Source organism: Thermobia domestica, chromosome 8 (assembly GCF_964235325.1).
Source record: "Thermobia domestica chromosome 8, izTheDome1.hap1.1, whole genome shotgun sequence".
Lineage (NCBI taxonomy): Eukaryota > Metazoa > Arthropoda > Insecta > Zygentoma > Lepismatidae > Thermobia > Thermobia domestica.
In genome coordinates, this window is record NC_137461.1 from 289818726 (window position 1) to 289841366 (window position 22641).

At 34.2% G+C, this 22641-nt stretch overlaps 2 protein-coding genes across 2 annotated transcripts; one reads left to right on the plus strand and one right to left on the minus strand.

Annotated features, from left to right (window-relative positions):
• Nucleotides 1-13: 13 nt before the first annotated feature.
• LOC145693701 (rhodopsin-like) lies at nt 14-22297 on the plus strand. The gene is made up of 9 exons (XM_081769973.1): nt 14-137; nt 3577-3681; nt 5966-6204; nt 8275-8381; nt 10680-10786; nt 12204-12351; nt 13828-13938; nt 19957-20123; nt 21886-22297. The coding sequence occupies exons 2-9, from the start codon at nt 3578-3580 to the stop codon at nt 22013-22015; spliced, it is 1113 nt and encodes a 370-aa protein (XP_081626099.1). The 5' UTR covers nt 14-137; nt 3577; the 3' UTR covers nt 22016-22297.
• Nucleotides 15096-16360, minus strand: LOC145692037 (uncharacterized). Its single transcript, XM_081767331.1, has 2 exons — nt 15787-16360; nt 15096-15458 (listed from the first exon to the last, which is right to left on the minus strand). The coding sequence occupies exons 1-2, from the start codon at nt 15855-15857 to the stop codon at nt 15119-15121; spliced, it is 411 nt and encodes a 136-aa protein (XP_081623457.1). The 5' UTR covers nt 15858-16360; the 3' UTR covers nt 15096-15118.
• Nucleotides 22298-22641: the final 344 nt, after the last annotated feature.

A 22641-nucleotide genomic window follows, 5' to 3' on the forward strand; every position in this document is an offset into this window, starting at 1 on the left:
GTCGGCCATTGAGCCATCTCCGAGAGGGTTGGATGTTTAGCTTGGTTCCGAAGCTGGGTTAACTGAAGTAGTTCGTTCTTTTTTCATACGATTTTCTTCAGTTTTCTGTGTGTCGTATTTCTGTGATATCCATCCAGGTAATGTATTGTGTTCATTGCTATAAAGCTTTTTTTTTTTTAACTATTTCTTCTAGGACACTATTTCAGACAAATAAGTATTCTTTTTGTTTATACATAGTTGCTTTCCCTCATACACGGTTTCCGCTTGGTCATACATAAATACTTTTGTGCATCAGCGATATGTAATTCTCCCATGAAAATGGCAAAAACTAGACTAAAATAGTGCCATATGCAACATCAAGACGTATTACAATTGAGACTAGGTCAAAAGAAATTATTGAGGTTACACTTTATTAGCGCAAGTATTTGTTATAAAAATTCCTTTACGCATTTTATGTTCACGCAATTTAATTCCTTTTGCTTAATTTGACGTTTAAGTAGGCAAATGCATTAGTGAATGAATAGTGCCGGATCTTTGGTTATAGTGCCTCTGTAAAAGTTCTCATCTTTACCAATTTTGATTTTTTTTGGTTGAGTTAGAATTTAGCATCCCTTTCAGCAGCGAGATTATATGAAATGTGGATCAACAGCTTAATGTTGGATTCGAATCACATTACCTCCCCTGGGAATCGAACCCGGGTCTCCCATGCGAAAGCAGCATATGTAATTCATATAGCCACGTTTGTCACCAATTTTTCTCAGGTTTTCGATATGACAGCTAGAAATACTTCTTTTAATAATAATAATAATAATAATAATAATAATAATAATAATAATAATAATAATAATAATAATAATAATAATAATAATAATAGCGGGTCATTAACAATAAAAATTGAACTCAAGCGATTATTCCTTTATTACTGTTATAAATTTTAATTTGTAATGTGTAAATTATAACTAATAGCCTATAAATTTAGCTATTAGCAAATAAAATTATCCAATGTCGATTAAAATTGTTTACTAGCACATTTTTAAAAAGTCAATTCAATTCAAATGTTTAGTCTACATTAGGGAACCTTTCTTGTATATTGGTAGTGCTTTTCTATTATTTACGTTTTCTTGATACACTAAATTTTCTTCATATGAGAATCAAATAATTTGCATGATTTAGAACAGGGATGTAAATAAGCAACACAATTTTACTAGCCCAAGAAAAAAGCTACTAGCTCACATCCCATATCTCAATCGTGATTTTTATAGTCTTTACGGTTTATAAACTCGCCCGCACCGATGAACCACTCGCCCCGGGTGAGTAGGTGAGTGGTTATTTGCATCCCTGTTTTGGAAGTTAAATTGTTTTCTTTTTCAACCTATAACGAAGTAGAGATGACTCCTGTATTTTTGCCAGTTTCCACCATTAAAAAAAAATGTAAATTTTAAGAATTTAATGCAGAAAACTAAAAAATCTAAGTTTTTTAAATCCTTCTATAACTGACAACTTTTTATTCTAAGTCAGACAACAACGCTCTTTTAAGCACTAGATCCTAGAATTGAATTTGAAATTGATATAAACAAAGAGCCGCTGTGGCTCAGTGGTAGAGCATTCACCTCTGGTGTGTGGGGTTCCTGGTTAGATCCCAGCTCGTGCCAGGTGGATTTTGTAGTGAACAAACACCGCATGCATGGGTTTTCTCGGGGTTCTCTCGTTTCCTCCCACTTTCTTCATTCCACCATTTCATTCATTTCTCGTCATCATCGTCTCCTTTAGTTCACACGGCATAACCGTGGGACTTAAAATTCAAAGCTGTCATTTCATTTCATTTCATGATATTAACAAAGAAAAACGATAGTAACTAAACGACAAGGGCATAATATCTATTTGATGAAATAACAGGAAATGAGAAAGATGGCTTAAATTCTAATTGTATATTTTGGGAACTGCATGAAGCGATCATTTATAACAGATGGATGACTCAAATATTTATTTCTACACTCATACATTTGTGCTACAACTAACTCATTTTCAAACGCAAACCTGAATGAGCCCAGAAGAAAACTCAAATATCAAATGTAAATTTGAATTGCTTCTATGAATAACTTCAATGGAGGTTTGTATTTTATACTTTCCATTCGTAGTAAAATAATTAGCCTCTTCGAAGTTTTATTTAAATGAATTCGCGCAAAAGGCTCAGAAAACTATAAATTTCGACAAAGCAAACCAACATGTCAAATGTAGGCACTTACCTGCATTCTTCAATTTTGTTTTAAAAGTGACCGGATAGAAATTTTACAGGAAACATTTTATACATTTTATATCCATATCAATTAAAATTATATCATTTTAATTTACTGAAATCTAACATAAATAAAAGTATCCAACGTTACAAAAACATACGTCACATTTATATTGTGGTACCTTATTTAATATTAAGAGCCTGATATACTAAAAATAATACAAAAGGTTTCTTTTGCTTGCTTGTCATAACTGAAAGAAGAAAATGAAGTGCAACTTACTACAATTATATATATTGTATTCTACAACAGAAAATATGAATCTGAAGAATTTTCAATGTTGCCACCCATAGAAATCACAGTGTTAACAGAATCACATTTCCCCCAAAATCTAAGTTAAGGCAGCGACTAGAGGAACGAATTCAATTGCATTTGCTTACGTATCATGTTGTTTTGGTATCCTGTGAACTATTTTTTAAATAACATTTTTATTTAATTTTAATAACTGTATGTTAAAACTATTTTTTATAGTATAAACTAAATACAACTCTTATTTAAAAAGTAGTTCCCTGGATACAAAAACAACATGATACGTAATGAAATGCAGTACAACTCGTTCCTCTAGTCACTGCCCTAACTTAAATTTTTGGGAAAATGTTATTCTGGCAACACTGTAATTTCTATGTATGATAACACTGAAAATTCTTCAGGTTAATATTTTCTGTTGCAGAATAACATTATCTATGATTGTGGTAAGTTGTATTTCGTTATCTCCTTTCACTGCAAAAGAAAAATGTCAAATTTTGTATTATTTTTAGTATGTCAGGCTCTTAAGAACCCAATCCAATATGAACCCAGCTGTATTTGTCTTTATATAGTGACGTATTTAGGGGGGGCTTCCGGGCTTAATCCCCCCTCGAAATCTTACTTACGTAAAGTAAATGAAATATCTTGCAGAAAATTCATATTTTCAGGCAAAGCCCGCCCCGAAAATTAGAAAAGCCCCCCAAAACAAAATCGTAAATACTCCAGTAACGGCCCATTCGTGAGCCTAAGCCTCTCCCAGCGCCGTCTTATAAATACACTGCTACAAAAATGTTTACAGTTCTGTGTAACAGTGATAATGCATCAAATTCAAGCATTATCGAAAACGTAACTAGACGTATCACTTGATGTACAGTATCCAAATTCAGACACTACTGGCGCTGATACTGAAGAAATAATATTCTCGCAATTTAATGTTTATGAAATTGAAATAAGAAAGAAAGGTAGCCTTGCTTATGTGAATTATTTAAATCTATGTTGAATTTACTAATTGTTTGTTCTTTCTGTTTGTTTCTAGGATGACGCTTTTACTCAACGAACCAAGCTTCAACTACTACGGAATGAACCGTTCCGTGGTGGACACTGTTCCAGCGGACATGAGATATTTGGTTGACGACTACTGGTAAGGCTTCGGTTTAGGTATACTTTTTTGTGTAAACAAATTTATCATTATAAATAAGTTTAGTCACTGTACATTCTAAATACTTCCAAATACCAACACAATTATCAGGAGCTTTTAGAGTAAATAATAAATATCTGTAATGAAATGAATATAATTTCAATGATAATTTGAAGTGTTGTATTTTATATTTTCGAAATTTTCTCCTTTCCGATTCCATCAAAAACCATATTAGAAAATAATGTTATATCACTAAATAATATTTCGTAGAAAATATTTATTTTTATGTATTATCAATGACAAATTTGAGCCTTCTTGTAAAAAAAATCGATTTCTACTGAAATTTCTTGCGCAAGGTATGGGTTTACTTCTAATTCATGCAAATTGTCACTCAACCAATAGCTAAGATTTTAAATTTATGTACAAAGGAACGCTTCCTAACTTACAAAGAATCGGATTAGTATATCTGTGAAGTGGATTTCACAGTTCTCGAAGAAGATATAATTTATCGCAAAAGTTGTAATTGTGAATGCTTATAAATAATTACTGTGCAACAGAATTTGCTGATGGTGTAATCATATAGTGATTAAACACTGTACATACATTCAAATGTGTTCAAATGTGTAAACAACAACAACAATAAAAACTGATGATCTTAATATATAAAGGATTCCACAAGCATTATCACCAATGTTGTTAATAAGCGTTTCTCAACCTGGGGTCGCAAGAGGGTTTCATGGGGGTCGCGAAGATGAACGGAAGAGATAAATATAATTAGAATTTAATACCGGAAAATATTTTAAATTTGGTTCTGATAAGCATATTTTTGAATTTGAAATGAAAGTTAATGAGATGCCTGAGCATGGTATAATTTTACTAGTGCAGCAATGTCTGGTTCAATTTTCGTGACACACTTTATCAAGTCATTTAAAATACTCAATAACTTTTTAACAACTGTCCAAGCTTTTAAAACCAAAATTAGAAATCACTATTTTTTTTATTACATGATCCAAAATTAAGGAAGATATTAAGTTTTAAAATTTTCAAACGGCCTCGATTTTAAAACAGTATGACGGATCGGATTCGATATTTGTAATATGAATGAACTGACCAAATTTGGTCCTAATCCATTCTCTTTTAGGGAAGTTACTGTATCCATTATATACAAGAAATGGATTCTACTATTATAGCAATAGATGAATATCGTGAGATCTCCGCAATAGGTGTATTAAAAGTCCCATACAAATTTATTACAAACCTAAATTATAAAGGGGTCGCTAGCAAAAGGATGTGATAAAATGGGGTGCAATAGGAATTAGGTTGAGAATCACTTCTGTAAATAATTGTAATGTTGCAGGCTTTTGTTTTGAAACGACGCTATATTAATTTATTATGAATTCAGTATACCTAGATCAGGGGGCAAAATTTCCGGTCGCCAGGTCGCCATTGACGACTAAAAATTTGGAGCTGACGACCAGTGTTTAGTAGGAATAAAATTCAGAATTTCCGTCAATGGCCCTTCACTTAAGGACTTTGATCCGAAAACTGTAATCGATAACTGGTACTTCAGTGCAGAGAGAGAGAGAGAGAGAGCGTTACATAAACGTGAAGTCTTAAGGTACGATATTTTTTAACATGTATATGAATTGTCCAATTCAAAATTGATTATCGTGACTCTAATTGTCCGGTTTTGAAATTTTATGACCTAGTGTAATCTCTTTCTTTGTCAAACCAAAGGCCATGGGAGGTGGAGGCTCTCATAATTTGTACGTGAGAGATATTGGCGACCATCATTTTTGGATTGAAGAGTGCATCTGACTTTGAAATTTTGCGCCTTGACCTAGATAATGATTAAAAAGTATTCATATATAACTTAAAGAAATATCCTTTTGTATGTGTATTACGTTCCATGCCGTTTTCCAATTTATTTCGAATACGAATATTCAAATCATGAATTTTAGCATAAGAGTCTAATACGTTAGTCATATTACAACACTGATGGTAAGCTTCTATGTATTAGTAGCTTTCACTTTCTCCTCCCTTTATGGTTTGATTATTTGGTGATTACTTTCTATAATCTACTGGTCTATTCCTACACTGTCATTCAACCAATTCCTCCATCATCATTCACTTACCGTAAAGTCTAAAGGGCATAATCATGGGACGTGAAACTCAGAAAGACACTCGTCAGATTTTCTAAACATTTTTTTCAGAGTTGGAATGCATTCTGTCAGATTATGGGTGACGATAGTAGTAATAATAATAATTTGTATATGTATTTGTACAGGAAACAGTTTCCTCCAATGAACGAGCTTTGGCACGCGATGCTAGGGTTCGTGATTGGAGTTCTAGGAGTGATTTCTGTGATTGGCAACGGAATGGTAATCTACATCTTCTGTTCCACGAAACCCCTCCGGACGCCATCAAATCTTCTGGTCGTCAACCTTGCCTTCTCGGACTTCCTCATGATGGTTTCCATGTCACCAGCAATGGTCATCAACTGCTACTACGAGACATGGATCCTAGGTCAGCATATGCTCAATGTTTTCTTCAATCGTACTTGTGTAAAATATGAAAAAGGACGAGTTACTAGTCATTGCTTATTCGCAGGGCTGTAGTCGAGGGTACACGCAGTATACCCTCTGCTTAATCACCCTAGCAGAAGTAGTGTGACGTAGGTATGAGCTCGCCCACTTTTCGCACGGGGTTTCAAATGACACCACGGAATAGCACACAGATAACTACCCGGAGTAGCATACGACATCTAGGTACAGACCACAACTCAAAAACCGAAAATGGACTTGACCGTCTCGTTGACCTTTCCCGGCTACCCCTGTTTTAGGGTTCTCGTTATCTGTGAACTGTACTTTCTGCTTCAAAACGTATGGTACTTCCTACTTTTGCTTTATTTATTTAATCGGGCCATGATTCCAGTAATAAAATGACTACATCACATTTTTCTCTTATATTTCTGCATGAGATTTCAGGGGTAAGCAGGGGCTTTCATGAGAAAAAATCAATTTTTTCTAAACTATCCTGTTTTTTTTGTTTGTTTTTTCTAAACTAAAATAGAGTTAAATTTGGGCACAATTTTCTTATTTCTGGCAACATCTAGGGCGATTTTTCTGTTCCTTCTCAGAGTGAGTTGTTCCTTCTTCATACCTATACCCATTTATGTTATTTAAGTCAGGAGTGTCGTCAAGAAAATAGCATGAAATGTTTTTAGAATATAAAATAGTAGTGTACCCTTTATATTTTAATTGAATTAATTAATACATGCATTTTACATTGTTAAATAAAAATACCTTCCATGTCTTTTACGACAACCATAGATGATCACAAAGCAGCGTATACCCTCTGAAAATTTTAGGACTACAGCACTGCTTATTCGCTAACTTAAATACACAAGCAAACTTACCCTAGTTTCACAAGTAATTACTTTGAGCTACATACTGCTATTCTATTTGTATACTGTTTCTGAACCCAAAATATCACAAGGTGCCTAACATAGACTGTAATGAAATTTATACTATAACAGATTGTAAAATTAATTAATTAATTTGTTTATAGTAAATAGGTATCTCTTGAAATTAAGTAAAGTTAACTAGAATACGTCTGCCGGGCGTCCCATTCATTTTAAACAACTTAAAGCCACTGCTCCTTAGAAGCCAAATGATATACGTTTATCACATGACATTAGAACTTTTTTTTTACTCAGGACTGTACCCTAACCTTATATTTTCCCGAGCTACGTGAAGACATGTTTCGGAATCGAACACGATACTTATGGGTGTTGGTCTACATACGGTTTCCGCTTTCTTCCTTTATCCATAAATTGTCAGTAACTTGTAATTAGGGTTCACCAGTAACTACCAATGAGTAACTTTTGTGGTCCTGAATAGCGTATCGATCACCGGATAATAGTATAACCAATGCTTTGCATTTGAGTTCGAATCCCATAACATACATAATTTAAATTCATGCTCTTACAAATTGGCTCTCTCCCGAAGAGGGACAGCCCTTATTAATTGGCATGTCCCTCACAGGGATGTACTGAATTGAACCCAGAGCCTAATAAATTGGCGTCCCCTCTCAGGGACATACGTCAATCGTCCTTATAATGGTTAGCGTATATGCCTATGATGTGGGACCCTGGCTTCAACTTGAGCTAGGAATTTATGTTGTTTGGGTGGTATGTTATATGTACGTAATAACGAAGCTGTAAATTTGTTTCACCAGCGTAGGACTTCACATGTATACATATATTGTCAGACGTTTCTTGACAAATTGTTTTTACTGTTTTAAAAGTTTTACTTTATTTTATTTTATTTAGCGCCCCTTTGAGCAGCGAGGGTATATGAGATGTGGACCTACATAGTAGCGTAGAATCCAATTTTCTCTGGTTTCGTAACTGTATACTTGAACTCTATTCCCATAATTCAAATTAGGTGTATAGTAGTTTTAGGTGCAAGAAATTGGTTATTAAGTGACCTATTTAAAACATTAAATATGTGAAATGCTATAGAACGATAACTCATAGTTTCGCTATGTAACAGCAACTATCTTAATATTTCATTGATAATTTATTTACTTTAGGACCATTTATGTGCGAACTGTATGGAATGCTGGGTTCTCTCTTCGGATGTGGCTCCATTTGGACAATGACGATGATAGCTTTGGATAGATACAACGTCATTGTCAAGGTAAGATTCTTTCCATTAAAATAATTTAAAATCTTCTTTCGTTCTTCTGATTCTAAGTTTTTAGTTCATGGAATGGATAATATGAAATCAGTCTGTTTCGGTTCCATCTAATCTAACCTGTAATCAACACAAATTCCACTACAACATTCTTCTTTTTCACCGGAAGAGCGTAAAATACACGTACGTCACTGAACGTTTCCCAGATTGAAATTTCCGTTAGTATACGAATGTTTAAATTATGTACTACATTACACTTGCATTCTGTCATTCAGACAACATTTGCTGTTACTTTTATCACCAGCCAACTTACCCTTACTAATCAGAACTAAATTCAATTATCTGTTTTAAATGATAATAATAATATACCGTGATGACCACTGTTTTATCCCGGTCTTGCAATATGATTTAGTAAACATAAATTAGCAATTGGTGTATGTAATGAAAAACAAACAATCAAACAAAAAACGTTCCTGTACTTCATTCCCTTCCTGAGTAAGCAAAACTCAACTAAGTGGAATGTCACTCTTATGTATAGCATTTTTTAATTTTTTTGTTACTGAATAATAATAAACTTAATGTAACATAGTAACTTTATTGGAGGCCCAGACAATATACTTCTTTTTAGTCGTTTGAGCTTTTTCTATATCATGCTTCAGATATCTCTATGTTGTAACATACTTAAAACGTGTATGATCGTAGTACTTTTTCGTGATCAGATGTCGAACGAGTGCGATTCTGGATTTCATTTCCGGCGGAAGAACTCCTTCGGACAAAAATCCGAATAGTTGTTTGAGTAGGTAATGTCTCACACTACCTATGTCTCACATGCTGGGAAGGGACTTTATCCCGTAACCTGGGTCACAATGTTGGTAGATTGGGTTACAAGTAGCGGATTGAGCGGTTTTTCAAGTGCTCTCGCTCCCAAATATCAAATTGGGCGACACGCTACTTTTTGAGGTACTTTTAATTATCTGGTGGCTATGACTCTTAAAAGTACGCAATATTTTCTTTTTATTTTCATGTAGGCCTATAAGATCACAGATCATTATGAGTTTTATATAGGTTTCCTTGTTGAATATTCTACTCGCAATGAACGGTAGTTTTACTTATACATGTCAGACTAACATGTTCGATACTAATTCAGTTTTTGTTTCAGTTCCTTTTAATCTTTAGATCTGACAATAGTACAATTTTCTTTGAGTTTGCGTTGTTGCAATATCACTGACTGTGCTGCTGTCTCAGTTAACGACTAGGGCTACTAGTTGAATGTGAACGTGAAATTCCAAAAGTTAATTATTCACTGTATCATCCACATTAACGTAATGAGTAAGTGAAGTAGCAATAATGGCAACTTCTAAAATTCATGGCTTACAGATAAAGAATATAGCAAACGAATTAAAGACTTAAGGAATATCAGTGAAAAAGCGTGTTGTAAATTTTGTAAACTATATATCAGAGCTCATAAAACACTTATACTAATATGTGTTACCTCGAAAATCAGAAAGATCATTTCTTTACACTTTCGCGGTCTGTTCGTTTCATTGCACACTGTAGTTCTATTGCTTCTCACACAATATGAATTCACCCTAGCATACCACCGTCAACTGCTCGTAGCTGCGGTCGCCATCTAACCGTTGCCAACCTACACATCTGAAGTATACATCCAAGTATTCCCATTAACTCGATAAAGATCTGTACATATATCATTAGTAAAAGTATTTAGTTGCAAAACAATTCATTGTTATGTTTGGGCTACAAATAGTTCAAATCCGCTACTTTTGGAGCACATCATCGCTACTTTTAAATCTTCAGATGTGGCAACACTGCTGGGACATATTATTTTGTTATGCAATCTTGTATGTGGGGAATTTCCTACCTTGTATTAAAATATTCGATATTTCGAAATGTAAGTGAGTTATTTTTATAAAATTAACTTCGAAAAGATCTGTTATCTTATTCTAAAATTTGAAACATAAGAAAATTATTTTCTTGAGGAAAGAATCTTCTATGAGCATTACAGACTAATATCGGAATTACATCAGATTATGGGAGATTCTGTGGAGTATCAAAACACATCCCAAGTTAGTGCTTAGCTTCTTCAATCAATGTTTCTGATTTTGTTTATCTTACAATGTACAGTGAAAATATCCATCAGGAATCTAAGAAATTTAAATGTGTTAGTTTATTAATAATAAGAAAAAGTAAAGAATTAGAACATTAGGATATTCTTAGAACTCAAGTGACATGTTATATGTACAAAATATTTAGATCAAATTTTAAATTTATTCTGTTCAACAGGGATTGTCGGCTAAGCCTATGACAAATAAGACAGCCCTCTTGCGGATCTTCTTCGTATGGGTAATGGCACTTACTTGGACTTTGTTGCCTTTCTTCGGCTGGAACAGGTACACTTTAGATATTCTCAAATTAAATGACTTTGTAAAACTGAATGAAAATTTCACTTGAATGTCCAAATCATAAAAAAAGAAAAGAAAATCAGATTTTAGGAACATTAAGAATTTCAATTTTACATGTGAAATTAAGTAGTATAGCAAATAGAATATAATTTATTTTATTCTAATTGTAAAGAGTATCGCACAAAGAACGCAACTCTTGACATGCCTGCCATTTGTTTTCTAATAAGTTGGCAGCACTGAACGCTACACGATTTTCATCTGTTGTCTTTTTGCTTAGTAGTCACAGAGCACCGAATAGCGCATGATAGTCATAGGGGCAGGAATGGAGCGCATGATAGTCATAGGGGCGCTTTACGATGGAACAGCGTATTGACGTATTGAAATTTTCTTACAAATATGGTGAGCGCTCCATTCTTAGCCGTGGACTATTGGTTCAATAACGTCAGGACTGTCAACTATTCAAACCTGCTTACCCGTACATTCACAGCTTGAGTCCTCCAAATTCAATTTCCTTAAATTAGAACCTTATTTTAGTTAAATATGTACATTTTTTTTTAAAAAAAAAAAACTATGTTTAGTAATACTTGTTAAGGAAACAAAATAAGGTTGATTTGAAACTATAATTAACATTTATTTTTGAACAGACTTAAACTTATAATTGGTTCCATTTTTAGCACTTTTCAATACAACAGGATTCTTTTTTACATAAGAGTAAAAATCTTTGCAGGTCATGTAAAAGTTAATTTTTACCATTAGTTCAGATTTCAGTAAATTTTCCTTGCATCAGTCCAAGCATTTCTCATCATACTAAACACTCTTTCACAAAATGCACTCCTTGCAGGTATTATCAATACAATTGCAGCTAAATTAAGCAAACCTGTTGAGTAGTGTATTGCTTGAAAATGTTTTAACAATTTATAACTAACAGAAGAACACTGATCAATTTCGCTTTGCACTTTATTTTAAAGTAGTGAATTCCGAATACAGCTTGTCAATGTTTACGTTAACTTTAACATGATTCAAAATATCAGTAACATCAGAACAATTGAGAAGTTTTTCCAAATTCAATGGTTCACAATATTTATATACGGAATTTCCGCAGTCATACCATTTCTTTAGGTACGACAGCGCCTTAATGAAGAAAATGTTAAAACCAGTGTCAGAATTATTAGTTGATTTGTACATTTTGAATAGCAATCCGTACACCCGTATCTGAGTTGTTAAAACCGTACAGTTGGCAGCCCTGAATAACGTCCTCAAAATAGGTTGCACTTTATCCCACATTGCTCTGTGCTTTTTATCCCCATAGTACTTACATGTTGTGAAACTTAACTCGTTATTTTTTTATGACGAAACTTGTTTTGTAAGTTGTAATAGTAGTTGGGACTTTTCTTGTACATTGAAGGTATGTTCCTGAGGGCAACATGACGGCCTGTGGCACAGACTACCTGGCCAAAGACTGGACGAGCCGTAGCTACATCTTGGTTTATTCAGTGTTCGTCTACTTTATGCCACTCCTTACCATCATCTACTCCTACTTCTACATCGTTCAGGTACGCATTCACTTCCCATTGAATGATGGTTAAAAGGAAATTTTCTTTGATTTAGATCAATAGAGGATACACGTTCCTACAACAATTCAACATTGAAGAAATTTTGTATTGATGTTTTACGTTTATTCCAAGTTCTATTATACAATATTTCAAAATGAGGCACTAGATAACTATTTAATAACCAAAATGTAACAAATTTCAAACTATATCCTTCCAACAACACACACAGTAGGCCCAACAGTGGGAAACAGTAAGTTATCCAACTGTCAACATTTGGTGTGTTTTGTAATTGGACGCTTTGCCAAGTATTTGTCAACTAAGTCAATTGCCGTTAGAAAAAAAAATGGAGACAGAATACAACCCTCCTGATACCGCCGCCAACACCCAGTATGCTTCGCGATTCCGCGGGCCATTTAAATGATTTTTAATAGTCTATAGTGTATGAAACAAAAACGTATAGCATCACTTCTATTGTGCATAGGGACATGAAGTAAAAAGTATTTTGTTGTCTATGGTCTCTAGTTTAATTTTTTGTGGCATTCATGATTTTTGTTTCAAATTTAGGGGGGCCACGGGGGCAAAATCCGAAAATTCTAGAAAAAAAGGATAAGCTTTGGGGGAATTACCCCCGTTTTCAATTTGGTTTGTAAATAATTTTATTTGAAATGTAGCTACAACCTTCTCAATGAGAAATCTGTTTGGTTTAGGTGTTAGGAGGAAATGGTATTATTAGTATATTTTTATTATTAGTATTATTACTAATACTAATAGTAATCTTACTAATACTAATACTAATGCTATTAGTATTATTAGTATAAATTTTTATTACTATGTGTGAAGAGGTATTTGACACCCAAACGAACCAAAAACTCCGTTTCGCAACCGGCCAGTCGCATGTCACATCGGGCCTTCTGCATATGCCAATATAATGGCTTACGGTATCAAAGGACTTACTATTTTGTCAATGTAGTGGCTTGCGGTATCAGAAGGTATGTTCCAGATGTTGGGCCAACGTATTTTTCAACTTCATTTTTACTGTTGCCGACCATTAGCCCACGCAAGGCTTCGTGTCTTGCTGCAGTTACTATTATTGTTAAACCTTATTTTGCTACCATTTCTATATTGCAGTCTCACTGCATAGCTAGGGTTATCCTACGTCCCGTTTTGAGCAGAACATTCCTGGTTTGAAGGCTCTTGTCATGCGTATCACTGGTTTACATTTTGTCTCGATCTACATGATGCGTTACTTTCAGGGGCTATTTTTGTTTTCGGAGTACACCTTCCATTATATTACTATTCAAATTGTTATCTCCTTTGTTCCTTCCTAATTACTGGTTAAAAATAGACGCAAAATTGTTTTTTTCGAGATTTTTTTTTAAATTACTCGTAAATTCACAATGAAGGAAGTAAAATAGTGTTTTCTTTTTTGCGACAAAACGTTGTTGCCAGTGATTCATTTTAATTATCTTGTTTTAGGCTGTGGCAGCTCATGAAAAGAGCATGCGAGAACAGGCAAAGAAAATGAACGTTGCCTCCCTCAGGTCATCAGACGCTCAGAACACCAGTGCGGAATGCAAATTGGCTAAGGTAAGTGTGGGGAAGGTTATGAGTAGACGTAAATTATCGGACAAGTTGTTTTAATTTTGGTGGATATTCTATTCGCATCTTCGAAATACATTAAGTTTAATAAGGTGACCATTTTTTGATGTTTTGTAAATTTTGTGGTTGTTTTATACATATTGTGTTTTCACATGCTACTTTTTGATATTTTGAGGGAACAAAAGTTATATATTGGGACGCGGTGGCTCAGTGGTAGAGCGTTCACCTCTGGTGCTAGGGTTCTCGGGTTCAAAACCCGCCAAGTGAATTTTGTGGTGGACAAACACCGTGTGCGTGGGTTTTCTCTGGGTTCTCCCGCTTCCTCGCACTTTCTTCATTCCACCATTTCATTCATCTCTCATCATCACCGTCTCCTTTAGCTTAACCGGTATAACCGTGGGACGTAAAACTCAAAAATTTCAAAAAAAGTTATATATTGGAAAGAAGTGTTTGGAATTTTCTGGAAGAAAGTTTAAAAGTTAAATTAGGTATATTTGGCCACGACTTGTATATTTTAATGTTTATCAGTAAGTAATTATCCATTATATCTGATCATCATCAAGAATCTTCACAGGTATTCTGCCATTATTTGCAAGTTCCTTGCCGCAAACTGAATACCTTTCATTCACCACGCTGCCGTGTCGTGACAAAACGCTGTAACTTTGGCGAAGAAGTTTTGCGAAAATGAGCCTTAAAGTTTTCATCCGAAAATGTGATCTGTATCGTGTAGAACCAGTGTAACTAGGCAATAATGGTCAACCAATCAATTTTCACCAAATTTAATCACACAACATGCATTTACGTAACATTACATGTAACCACGTGTTTCCAAAGTCAAGATACACTATTTCTACACGATACAGATCAGATTTTCGGGTGAAAACTTTAAGGCTCATTTTCGCAAAACTTCTTCCGGTGCAACGACATTGCGCAAATTTTTCTAAAGATTAGATCGTTGATAATCTAAGTAATTTATGTCTTATTAACGAGGAGCAGAAAGTGCTGAAATTGCGCAAATTTCCGCCGCGACGTTGCCAACAACAGGATTTAAGGAATTGTGTGAAATTTTGCATCGAAATGAAATGTATAAAGCTATTCCTTTATGAGATATATTTTATTGCATTCTAATATTTACAAAGCAACATACTTATTTACAGAAAATTTCATTTTACAGTTTGAATGCTTGAAATTTAAATCCTACAGCTTTTAAAAATGTCATACGTGCCTTCTCATAGTTTCTCTGCGAATTCCTGAACTCAGCATACTTCCTCATGACAAACTCGCTCCTTTTGACTTCTGCTGGTCTTTGGGCCTTTGAAATTCCTTTTAATATGGACGTTATTTTCATGGCATATTCCGTTTGGATCTCTAACAAAGCAGAAATCACCGTATGAATATCAGGAGCAGGGAAGTAAAATTGACTATTATAATGTCTGTGAAAAGCTTCTGGTCCATTTGTCGTCCGACGCATCGTGGATGGTATAGACGCCCACATGACAGGTGGATACCTAAAATTAATAAAATAAAAAGATCCTTAGTTCATGCACACAATTATTGACAATTTATATAAAACACTAAAACATTTATAACACTAGATTCAAGAAATATTTATAGTCTTGGTCCGTAATTTGTTTACAACTATCAAAACCTGCATTTTAATCTACGTCTTACATGAAGACAGAAGAAAATTTCACTATAATTAAGTTGCATTGAGAGAAAATACCATATCAGCACAACCATTAATGTTGTGTTCAAACTAGGACAACAGTTTTTGCAGTATTAAGAGTTATTGAAGCATGTGCTACTATAGATGAAATTCAAAAGGAAGCTACTTACTTGCAACCGTCTTCTATGTAGTTTTCTAGGACGTAATCGGAAAATTTATGCCCTGTATCATCCGGCGTCATTGATATTAGTTGAGTAAAGGCATCTGATACTTCTGTTGGATGTAAATATGGCAACCCAAAAAATGCCTTTATCCATGAACCTGTAAGAAAAGCAATAATAATAATAATAATAATAATAATAATAATAATAATAATAATAATAATAATAATAATAATAATAATAATAATAATAATAATAATAATAATAATTTGTTAGAATAAGCAAGCATTGGGAAAGTAGTGAAATTGATGGATCTTACTGTTGGCTTTATAATTTCTTCATTTCGTACATTATTAGAACAGCAGTTTATTTGCTTTTAAGAATGGTGACTGAATTAAGATTCTTCAGTCAAACAGAATAAGATTCTATTTTCAACTGTATTCTGTATTAATATATAACAAAACAAAGTCCACATGGTATTATTAAATTAATAATAAAGAATAATATACCATAATAATATCAATAATACCTAGTTCAGATTTTGGATCCATATATGCTTGTCGCAGATCATTGTCGGCTTGAATCCTCCGCCACCATGTTTGTCCCAAATGGAATCTGCAGCCACGAATGTCACAATTTGGAAACACATTCTTGATGGCTTCGTGAGCAGCTGTTTCAAAATCAACGTAAATGATTTTCAAGTCGAATCTACTGTCTAAGTTTCTTATCATCTTCCACATGGCCACATACGTATTCTTGTCTTTCTTCGGCAAAAATGCAAAACATAGAGGTAGATAATATCCATTTTTATATGCATGTATTGTATATAACTGTGTGAAATGCTTAGGAGCATAAGTGAAAGTTCCATCTGCAAATACTTCTAACCCGCTGAACTCACACAGAAAACTGAAAAGAAAATAAGATTAGTGTCAGAAAAGAAAATAGTAAACAAGACTGTAGTGTCATATCGTTAGGTGAAATGCTATGTTACGATATATTTTGTGAGAATCAAAAAAAAAAAAAAAACTATTTTACTATAGTTTTAACTTAGTATAGTTTAAACTTGGTCTTAATCAATACCTAAGAGGATGGTAAACACTTTGGTAGCAATATTAATTGGTGGCCATTGGCCAAACCAGAACTCTTTAAGTTCGTTGAAAACCGCGGCGAGACACAACATTCGACATGCTGCTTTAGAATTCTAACTGCATGTAGGAGGTACACGTAGATATAAGTTGCTGCATCACTCAAGGGGGCGAGCTTTCTTGCCAAGGGGCCCTATTTATCTCTAATACACTGACCACTCATTCTTGTAACAATTTATACGATAATACCTAGGTAATATATAACAAATGTTTCTCACAGCACCTAAGAACAACTAAGACGCAAATGCAAATCTAAGTATCATTTATAGAAAGGTGAAAGGATAGTTATTAAGATATGTGGTAGACACACCTGAAATATGTATACAAGTGCTTGTTTCTGATTGGCCAAAACTGGAAGATATAGACAAATCTTTATTTCTGATTGGTCGAACGTCTGTTCACGATATTTCAAGAGAACTTCTAGAAATATTTATATATATTGTTTATTTTATATATGTTTGTTTTCCTTACAGTATTTCAAAACTATTTGCTTTCAATAACTATATTCTTACAGTTTTAATCTTACAGTTAGATATGATACGGAAAATGAATGACTGGGACACATTCCCCAGTCACCCTCTCTAACGACGCCATTGCACACATATAATATAGATGACTGAAAATGCTATTGTTATCCATTACTTTGTATTTTTTTTTTTTTTTTGTTAAAACGACTTGCATTTTGGTGACTGTTTTTATTAGTCGATATACTTATGGTAATGATGGCAACGTTGCACAAGATTTTTTTCGCAATTTCCAATTTTGTTGCCTGCTCATTAAGGCTTTATCTGTGTCAACAGATAAGCGTGGGAAAATTTGCGCAATGTCGGTGCACCCACTTCTTCGCCAAAGTTACAGCGTTTTGTCACGACACGGTAGCACGATCTTAACCTAATTTCTTCGTCTTAGGTGCTTCTTTATCTGTTCTAATACCATCAATTAACTGTAGCTTCTTTCATCCTTTCCGCTTTTCTCTTCCACCACACCTTCTAGCACGCCCCTTATGATACAGTTCCTTCTCAGCCCTTGTCCCAATCAGTCTATCTTTCTCTATCTAAAAATATTCTTTTCTTCCCAAACATTTCTAACAATTTAATCATTTTCCTTTCGACTGGGCTAATTATCTCTTCTCCACACCCACATTTCGAAAGCCCCAGTCTTTTCGGTCACTTTTGTGTAATGTCCATGTTTCTGTTCCATATAACCCATTACTCCACGCGAAACATTGACAATTTCTTTTCTTAACTCTCTGTTCAAGGACCCACTACCATTCAAGTACTCTAGGCTATTCAATCAATGAATTACTGTTCAAGAGATTATTTATTCAGTTAATCAAGGATTACTCAAGGAATCTAGAGAATAAAGGGCCCACAAAGTATTTTTATTATACCGTACCCCTGTTCTTCAATTTTATCTTTTAATCTTTATACAACAGTACACATATTTTATTTTTGAATATCTTGATATGAACAACGTTTACAAACATGTATCTATAATGAATTGCCCAAGGATGTTATAAAATAGAGGATCTGCCTATACAACAAAATCGTGAAGTCATACGACACAGTTTCGCCACACCCACCCTGCCCCTCCGCGCCATTAAGATCGCTTCGAGCCAAATCATGGATGAAACACAAGTTGCCAATCAGACGTGTCTACTAAGACGACGCTCGTTTTTTTTTACGGGGGGGGAGTCACTGAGTTCATATGAAGATACGATGGGCAGAACTATTTTATAACATCCATGGAATTGCCTGAATTTTCTTTCTACATTTTCTTCTTCTCCAAAACTGCTAACGGTTAAATAAATCGTTGCCTCGAACATGTATTCCTATTAGCTACAAATAAAATATTGTCGTATGTATACCTCACAAGGAAGATTTTTGAAATTATAACTAATTTTTTTTCACGTGTTAATCTACATATTTACCTACTACAATTCATGTCTCCGTTACTTAGAAATTAAAGATGATTTTTTCTCAACAATACTTCGGACAAAAGTGGAGCAGAAAGGAATACATTTTTAAAATGAAACGAAATTATTTCACTGTTAATAAAACAAAATGATATATTTTTTTTTTACAAAGTGTTGCAATACAAATATATACAGTATATTCAATATATCTAATGGCTTAACTAATCTGTAGAGTATTTGAAATGTAAATATTGTATTGATTAATGTTTTATTTTACATCATTTATTTAAAAAAATAAAAAAATAAAAAATATGTAACGGATTTGTTACGACCAGGGGCGTTTCTAGCGCCTTATGCAACGCCCAACTCCCGAACTGTCATCTCTAACTTAAGTAATTTCCGGTTCTATAAAGAATCCAATTCTTAAAAAAAAAAAAAAAAAAAAAAATGCAAGTTCCGTGGTTCAGACTTGTACTCAGTTTTTAACTTATTTATAATAGGAAACTTTTGATTGAATAATGTTTAAAACTAATTTAATGTCGTTATTCTGTTACTTCCAACTCACTTATATTTATCTGTAATAATGATTGCAATTGCAAAATATGATCAATAATCTTTAACTTACTCTCAATTGACAATAATGACACCACGTGGCACTCTGATCTGGTTGCTGTTTCGTAAGTAGTTAGTATGTTGATGTATAGATGGCGGGAATGTGTTACTGCTTGTGGCGCCATTGTGGCAAGGTAAGAACTGCGTGGTTTAACGTGGAGTCGACAGTGAATTTTCTTATAGTAGCTGAATCTATGGAAGATATAATCTGATAGACATAGGTCTATTGTCCCTATTGTGATATCTGGTAGAAAATGGACTTTGCTTTATTGTTATCAATATAAGATGTTTAAACATGCTCATTCTTTTCTGCTTCAGTTATATCCGTAGTATTGCTGATAGTTAAGAGGCTATTTGTCTTCCAATCACTGTAGTTAGTCCATATTAATCAATTACAAATCTTTTTGTTGTTATATCCAGAAATAGACAGAGTTAAAATATATTACGCATCATACAATCGAGAATTATCCAGAATAGTAAACATTGTTGGTTGTTATGTTATAATAGGTGGCGTTAATGACAATCACGTTGTGGTTCTTTGCCTGGACACCTTATCTCGTGATCAACTACACAGGAATCTTCGAGAGCGCCAGAATCACACCATTGGCCAGCATCTGGAGTTCATTATTTGCCAAGGCGAACGCCGTCTACAATCCCATTGTTTATGGAATAAGGTAACTGGTATCTGTTTCTAACAAGTTTGCATGCTTTAACTATTAGATTGAGAAGTTTAATACTATAGACAAGCATTTCAAAATTGATTATAAAATATTAGGAGAATTTTTTCAATGTATGATTCAAGGATTATACTGTAATATTTAGAACTAAATATAGTCAAGAATATATTTTGAAAATATGGATTCCAGGAAGCTCACAATATTTTTGGAAATGTTCTTTTGGGAATTTATTGAAACTGGTCCTATTAGAATGTATTAAATCTCATCCATCAAATTTGAACAAATCTTTTTCTGTAAGATTAGGCACATTTGTTGTAGTACCTTGTAGTAGAGGATGTTCATTTTCCATACTAAACACTTTCATTCAACAATAGAGAGGCTGGCTTAGGTTGAGTGATATCAGTGCAGGCAATATGGATCATCAGTAAGAGTTAAAGAAGGAAGGAAGCAAGACACGATACTGAAGTTAAGAACTGTTGATGTTGGCACCACACAAGTAATCATGAAACCGCTAGTGGTGTATCAAGAACATGACGTCACTCGGCTTTTTGAATAGCAACCTAAGTAATCTGATATATCGCTTGAAAAAACTTTGTTTTCAAATTTCGTTCTCTTAAATTTGATCTTGAAATATTAAATTTAATGATACTCATAAAAATAAATGGCAGTCTTTAAAGGGAAATCAAGCAAATTTTCTCGATACTATTCATATTTTTTTGGAAACAGAATGAAGCAACGTTTGAAACAACATATCACACAATCCATATTACTGTTTAAAGATTTTAAATGCGGTGACGCCAATTATCTGAACACCTTTCTTCAAGAGTCGTACCCATTTCAATGGATGCGTATGCGTCAGATGTAAAATGTTAACCGTAAGGTAAGAGTGTAGTGTTAGATTGAACACAATTGTGTTTACCCTGAGAACAGTTAATCAATTTAAAATGGATAGAGGTGGTAATTTTAAGGGAATTAAGGCATCCTATATAATTATTATGAAGTTTGAAACTGTGTTTTGGCAACACCGATTGGCGAAATTAAATTAATAGATGTGAGCAGTAAATAACTATCGAGAGATACACAGTTCATTAGGACAGTGGAACTCGCCACAACTTGTCAAACACCGGACTTTTTGCACGAAAAGTTCCCCGAAAGCGTTGTCGGGAAATGGCGAAGTGAACTGACCGCCCAGATTACGTGATCTCTCGCCTAGGGTTATTTTCTACATGGCTATCTTAAGTTTAAAGACTATGAGAATAAGCTACGAACAATTCGTGAACTGAAAGCGAACACTGGTCGCACTATTGCGAATTCATCACGTAATATGTATGCAAAATTAAACTTTAGAATCTATCCCACTCACCAAAGCAAGGGAGAACATTTGAACGACATTATGTTTAAAATATAATGTCATTGATTGCTTTTCACAATAATAATAATAATAATAATGATAACTTGTAGCATTCCTTCTATATCATTTTGAAGTTTTGTCGCTCTTATTTGTAAACTCTTTAGTAGCAGATGTTTGCGTGGGGGGAGGGGGGAGCTCATTAGCATCAAGCATTAGTAGATTGACAACAGTGTGAAGGGGAGAGAACAGGATAGTGAACTTGGTTATTAAAAAGTATCCTAATCTGGAGATTCTGTCGTTTTATTACTAACTTCGTTTCCTAAGATGAGTTTATGTATATCATCTATCGATTTCAGAGAAAATCGATTGCTTTTGTTGAATGATTTCTGTCGTTTTTCTATTTAATAGCCATCCAAAATACCGTGCTGCCCTCTACAAGAAATTCCCAAGCTTGGCGTGCGCCCCCGAGCCAGAATCCGACACAGCCTCCGTCGCGTCTGGCGTCACCACTGTCACCGAGGAGAAGCCTGCAGCTTAAAATGGGAACAGGAACAGCAACTGCCTTCACACGGATGGAAGTTCTCGCTCTACTTTCAACGACTGATGAGCTCCATCAGGAGAACTTCCCACAGGGAAACGACTACTACAACAATCACACTAAGATGGTTGCTTAGTGGATCTTTGTTGTCATCTGTACGGACTTCTCGTGGCGCCATGGCAACACTGCAAAAGATGGAGGGAGACAGAAAATTTCTTTCCTTTGATCTTGTGCCAATTAAAATCTGTATATTTTCTATTATAAAATAAAACCTTGCATTACACTTTCTCTCTCTCTCTCTCTCATTCAACTTTATTTTTTGCCCTATTTACACGTAGAATGGGCATCACTTTTTAAGAATATGTACAGTAGGTTTCTGTCAAGGGAAATAAAACAACAAAACATACTTTTCTACTTAATGATGTGCATTTTTCATCTAAAGTACAGTTTCGGAAGTTCACTTCAGCAGTCTTTTAAATATTTTCAGTATTCTCTAGATCCTACGATAAAATGATTTTTTGTACGTTTAGCACACATTCACCTGCTTCTTCGGGTTTTCATTTTAAAATATAATGTTATTTCATTTTGACTTCAAAGTTCTGTTACAGGTTTGCAGGCAGTATATC

Excerpts from the sequence above, each read along its gene's own strand:
- LOC145693701 (XM_081769973.1), top strand. The coding sequence starts at position 3,578 with ATGACGCTTTTACTCAACGAACCAAGCTTCAACTACTACGGAATGAAC. Across the intron at positions 12,352-13,827 it reads CCTACTTCTACATCGTTCAG|GCTGTGGCAGCTCATGAAAA; the intron begins GTACGCATTCAC and ends ATCTTGTTTTAG. Across the intron at positions 13,939-19,956 it reads CGGAATGCAAATTGGCTAAG|GTGGCGTTAATGACAATCAC; the intron begins GTAAGTGTGGGG and ends ATGTTATAATAG.
- LOC145692037 (XM_081767331.1), bottom strand. The coding sequence starts at position 15,857 with ATGACGCCGGATGATACAGGGCATAAATTTTCCGATTACGTCCTAGAA. Across the intron at positions 15,459-15,786 it reads TACATAGAAGACGGTTGCAA|GTATCCACCTGTCATGTGGG; the intron begins GTAAGTAGCTTC and ends TATTAATTTTAG.